Raw genomic sequence first — 5287 nt, 5'->3', positions numbered from 1 at the left:
TTCAAAGCTTATATCAGTTCATGACAAGAAAAATAAATTAAATCAATAAAAGTATATAATTTAATAAAATCAAAATTTAATCAACTAAGATTAATTCAAACATAATACTACCCCTGATTGAAGACGAATAATTTCCACATCAGATTCCTTAGCGCAATAGAGGAGTGTGTTGATAACGTGTTATAGCTTATTTAATATGACAAGGGAGAGAGAGAGGGAGGTGTGAAGCAGAGTAAAAAGACATAGAGAGATGTGTGTGAGGGATGTGTGTTATTCCTCCTACCCAATGCCTTTATTTATAGTAATAAGGGAAGGAAGAATCATTCTCCTCCAAGGAATACAATCCTAATAGGGAAAAATAAGTAGCATCAAATCTAATCTATGAATTACCCAATCACACTTTAAGATAATATCTATAACAAGTTTTTGTTTATTGGTTTTGTTTAGTTTCTATTTTATATAAAAAAAAATAGAAGTATTTACTGGACAAACTTTAAAAAACTAAACACTCAAATGGTTATCTAACTGACAATTAAGGTACATGATATATATATATATACACACACACACACATATACACACCAAAAGCTCTTGGGGTATCAAGAAATAAGTTCCTTGAAGAGAAAGAAACGTAATAAAATTAGTTTACAAATACTTGCGTTACAAGGAATCCTAACTAAGAGGGTATTCTCCCCAACAACGGCCGGGAATAGACAATTTTCGATGGAATACGAAAAAGTGATACTTGTATAGTCCCTTGGTGAGAATATTAGCTGGGTAATCGGCAAATGGTATGTAATGAACTTGATTAGAACCCAATTGGATCCACTCACAAACAAAATGATTATCAAACTTAATATGTTTAGTGCGGGCATATTTGAATCAACAAATTGGCAGTTACGTAAGTGCTGCTTAGGTTATCAGAATACATAATATTGACATAAACTTGGCAAGATCAGAGAAGACAAACACAGGGTCTAAGAACAAGCACGAGCACGATATTACTCGAACAAATGAAAATGATATGATTAGAGCATCTACAGTAGACTCTACAAATGTGGAGACCAAAATTTGTTACTTCACAAAAATGAGTGGATTTCTCTTGTGGATTGGTCTTCATCTTCTTTCCAACTTTCGACTCTAGATCTCCGTCCCTCCTTGTAATTTAGATGAACTTGAATTTCCTAGTGGACGGTTGCTCAAAATCCGTCTAGAATATTGCGATTGCTGGGATTCTTTAAATGATAAGAATAAACGTCACACTGGTCTTACCTGAATGAATTAGTTAGTTGTTAACAGTTTATTAAAGCATGGAAAGATGTTTACCATTTTGATAGGAAAACCTACGCTTTTACGATAAAAAGTTCAATAAAGTGGCGAGTTCTTACAGCCAACATATATAGATCGTACAAGTATTTTGCACAGGAGTTTCTTAGATCTCATAGTACCTACAATGCATATATATATATATATATATATATATAGTAGACATTTATTTAATTGTTGATGGTAAAATTAACTAAGCTGTGGGGTAAGAGGCAGCCATAGCAATGCCACAAAGTCCTTCCGCTGCAGCAACATCTCTTTGCATTCTTATGTACCCAGCTTCACCCCATTCTGCACCCCATGAGTTCTTCACTAGCCAATACTTAGTGCCATCCTCACTCACACCATAACCAACAGCGGTAACACCATGGTCAAGGCTCGTCCCACAGGTTCCGGTAAAGACACCACTTGAGTAGAACTGGAAGTCGGAACCACTAGCATCAATGGCAACAGAAACAGGTTGATGAGCTACTGCGGCAAGAAGTGCCTTTTCACTGTTTGCAGGGACATCTTCAAAGCCAGTTATCTTGGCTGCATGGCTGGTTTCCTTCTTGGTGTTACATGTACCATCAACGCCTTCGTAGGGGTAATTAGCTTCTGTGCTAATCCCGTGATTTTGTTGGATGAACTGGAAGGCATCGTCCATCAAGCCGCCCTCACATCCTTGGTCTTCACCAGCAGTGTCACAATCGACGAGCTCTTGCTCAGACAAAGAGATCAATTTCCCAGTTGAAAGCTGTGTAATTCCTTCCGTGGCGGCCACTGCTGAAAAAGCCCAACAACATCCTGTATTTTGATATTGGGATTAAAAGTAGTTAGAATAAGTATCAAATCAAACCAGTTAATATAAATAAATAAAAAATAAGCTAGACGTTTGTATAACTAGCTACCGCATTGGCCTTGGTCCTTGATGGGGGTTACTGCTCCTTTCTTTCTCCAATCCATTGTTGCTGGTAATGATGCAGTCACATTTTCATATTTGAAAGAAGTTTTTTTCGTGGAGCACTCGTGTCCCTTGAATCCATTTTTTGAGGCCTTGAACTCTTCATTTGTAAGGTCTGCAAATTGATTGACACTTAATTTGTAAGGTTTGTTTGCATACTTATTAGAAGATTCGATAAACGCCACATTTTCCTTGAATATCTTGAAACGAGTCTCCTTCTCATTAACCTCGTTATATACGCGACCATAACGAGTCAACCATTGCTCATATCTCCCGTACATCGGTGCATCTTGTAGAGTGCGAGAAGTGGCTCCGGATGACCAGGTCCCCAGCATGAGGATCAAGCTCAAGCACATATATTTCCACGGCTGCAGATTAATGAACTCCATGTTAGCTGGCTAGCTAGTGTTCTGGAATGAAGCAGCTAAGTTTTGAACTTTTGATGAAGTAAAAGATATGAGCAAGTAATACTGAAATGGTAGACTGCCAGGGAATTTATATACTTGTCCATCCAGGTACTACATAATGGCCTCTCGAGCTCTCGCCGTGCCCCAAAAATTGATCTGCAATACATGTACGTGCCCTGGAATTTATGTTGATATGGACCTGTAAGATTAATATGTTAATCTTTAATATATTTGGTTTTGATGCTAAACCTTTATCTTTTTGTGCGGTAATGGGTCCTTAATTAAACAATGAGGGATAATACTAATACACTTAATTATGGCTTATAATTCAGAAGGCGTTGATTACAGTTTTGTAATCATCGAAGTTCGAAATTTCTGATGTATGGAAAACCCTAACTTAGATTATTTTGCTGAAAATATGACTTTAACCTCTCAAACTCAATTTTCTTCATATAAAATCCGACATAATTTTTTTTACTCAAAAGAAATCCAGTGACTAGGAGTAGGATCTACATAAGTGAAATCATTAATTTCATATTACTTTAAACCTTTTAAATTTTTCACACTTGTAAAATACCCCTATTATATATTTGATGTACACAATTAATTGTAAGGAGAGAGTTAATGATTATGCAACAAGAAAAAAAAAAGACATTAATGACACACCTTGACCGAGATCAGGGCATGTTGGCTGTCACGTGAAGGTGACATAACCATGTGCATAGTGCGGAAGCTAAGAATAATAATAAAAGTACGCATAAATAAAAACCAAGCTATACACTAAGTAGATAACATACATGTACAAGCGTAAGTGTAATAAAACAATATTCAGAGCACGGAAGACCTAGTGCAGTCCGGGGGAAACAAACACTAAATAAACACACCCAGAGGTGGTCCTACACTGGTGATAATCTATCAAATATGCCGAATCCCTCGAGAGCCACCAAAAAAGCTACCAAACTAGAACCTGGAGGGGCGCAAAACAGAAAGCGTGAGTGGGCAAAAACAAAGCTTTTCAAAATCATTTCAATAACAAAAGTTCGAACCCCTCGCCGTAAAACCTGTATAGTTTCCTAGAAAATAGAATATACCCATATATATAAATCATGCTTAGAAATATGCCATGTCCAATGCCTCTAAATAAAATGTAAGTACTCAGGTAATGTCAATCAATGCCATGTAATCTGTCAGCCGGAGTCACCTAACGTAACCTGTACGGCTGAATCTAGAGCTTAAATCCCCAACTCACTAACTATAACTGCACACGAGTTGGAACCACCTAAAGTAGTCTGTACGACAGGACTGGGTGTAAAATAAATACGCTCAAGTGCTACGATCACGTGAAGACTGGGCGAATAATCGTGGGTCACCTACAAGTCGGAACCACCTATAGTGGTCTGTACGACAGGACTGTGCACCTAACTTGGATCCAATATGAGCGTGTGGTGAGGAAGGTGAACATCACGTGAAGGACTGTGCCCTATTCTGGATGGAACACTAACACCGGGGGTGCAGGTTATGGGCTCTCTATGCATCTCAAATCATTACTAAACACAAACATAAACCATTACTTACCTAGCACTTACCTGTGCATCCGTAGCACCAAACATATATATATATATATATATATATATATATATATGCAACTACTAATGCATAATTAAATATGCAAACGCAAAGCATGGCATTTAAAACATATAAACGTTTAATTTCATTTTCTGGGAAAATCACAAGTATATAGGTATATACGGAAAACCAAAAGCCCACTCACTGGTATGTAGAAGGGTCGTAACCCCCTTGCCTCGAGTGACTGTGCTCGTCCTCGGGATAGGTCTCACCTATATGCGAAACAACTATAAAAACGTTAATTTAAAGCACATAACCCAAACTAGGTAAAAACTTCTCATACAATGCTCAAATGGGGTGTGTGAATACACCAACGTAATCTACTCAACCTCACGAACATCCCCATATTTTTAAAATAATTTTTCAACACCGCACGTGCCCCCACGTGCCGGCCAAGGCACAGCCACACACACCGCCCACGCACAGGCACGTGCCTAGCACACTGACGGCGTCAGTTAACGCCGTCAGGAATATTCCATTAAATCTGACAGATTCCGTTAAAGTTAACCTAACACCGTTAGGAATATTTTTTCCAAACTGACGGAATATTCCGTTGTCTTCTCTGGCCAACCTCTGGCGCCATCGCCGTCGCCGGAAAACTAGGAAATTTTCCAAACTTCATATCTTACTCCTTTTTCACCCAAATTTCACGAAATTGGTACCAAAATGAAGTTACAACTAGAGGAACAAATCCTTACCACTTTCAAGTACTAAAACCAACGGAATCTCGCCGGAAAAACTCCACCAAATCGGGCCAAACCTGCAACTCACAATCCCGACGTCCAAAACCTTCAAACGAACCACCCCAAGCTTCCTAAGGACCTCACCAAGCTTCCTACAAGCCTGAAATTCCCAAAAACACAAGAATTTACCTGTGCATGAACAGTACTCCGAAATGAACCTCTCGGGTTCGACGTGAAAACGAAGGTTCCATTACCTAAAATGGGTATGGTTGAACTCCTAAGAACCTCACGAGCACAAATGT

At 38.5% G+C, this 5287-nt stretch overlaps 1 protein-coding gene across 1 annotated transcript; it reads right to left on the bottom strand.

The window, feature by feature from the left end:
• Positions 1-1519: 1519 nt before the first annotated feature.
• On the bottom strand, positions 1520-2658 carry LOC137749335 (senescence-specific cysteine protease SAG39-like). The gene is made up of 2 exons (XM_068489433.2): positions 2217-2658; positions 1520-2112 (listed from the first exon to the last, which is right to left on the bottom strand). Exons 1-2 carry the CDS (start codon positions 2656-2658, stop codon positions 1520-1522), a joined length of 1035 nt encoding a protein of 344 aa, XP_068345534.1.
• Positions 2659-5287: the final 2629 nt, after the last annotated feature.

This window comes from Pyrus communis, chromosome 17 (assembly GCF_041283825.1).
Source record: "Pyrus communis isolate YQ-2024b chromosome 17, ASM4128382v1, whole genome shotgun sequence".
NCBI lineage: Eukaryota > Viridiplantae > Streptophyta > Magnoliopsida > Rosales > Rosaceae > Pyrus > Pyrus communis.
This window is presented reverse-complemented; position numbering and strand designations above follow the sequence as displayed.

Bases quoted from the DNA above. Each gene is read 5' to 3' on its own strand.
- LOC137749335 (XM_068489433.2), bottom strand. From the start codon at position 2,658: ATGGAGTTCATTAATCTGCAGCCGTGGAAATATATGTGCTTGAGCTTG. The intron at 2,113-2,216 runs GTAGCTAGTTAT...ATCAAAATACAG, and splicing joins CAAGGACCAAGGCCAATGCG to GATGTTGTTGGGCTTTTTCA.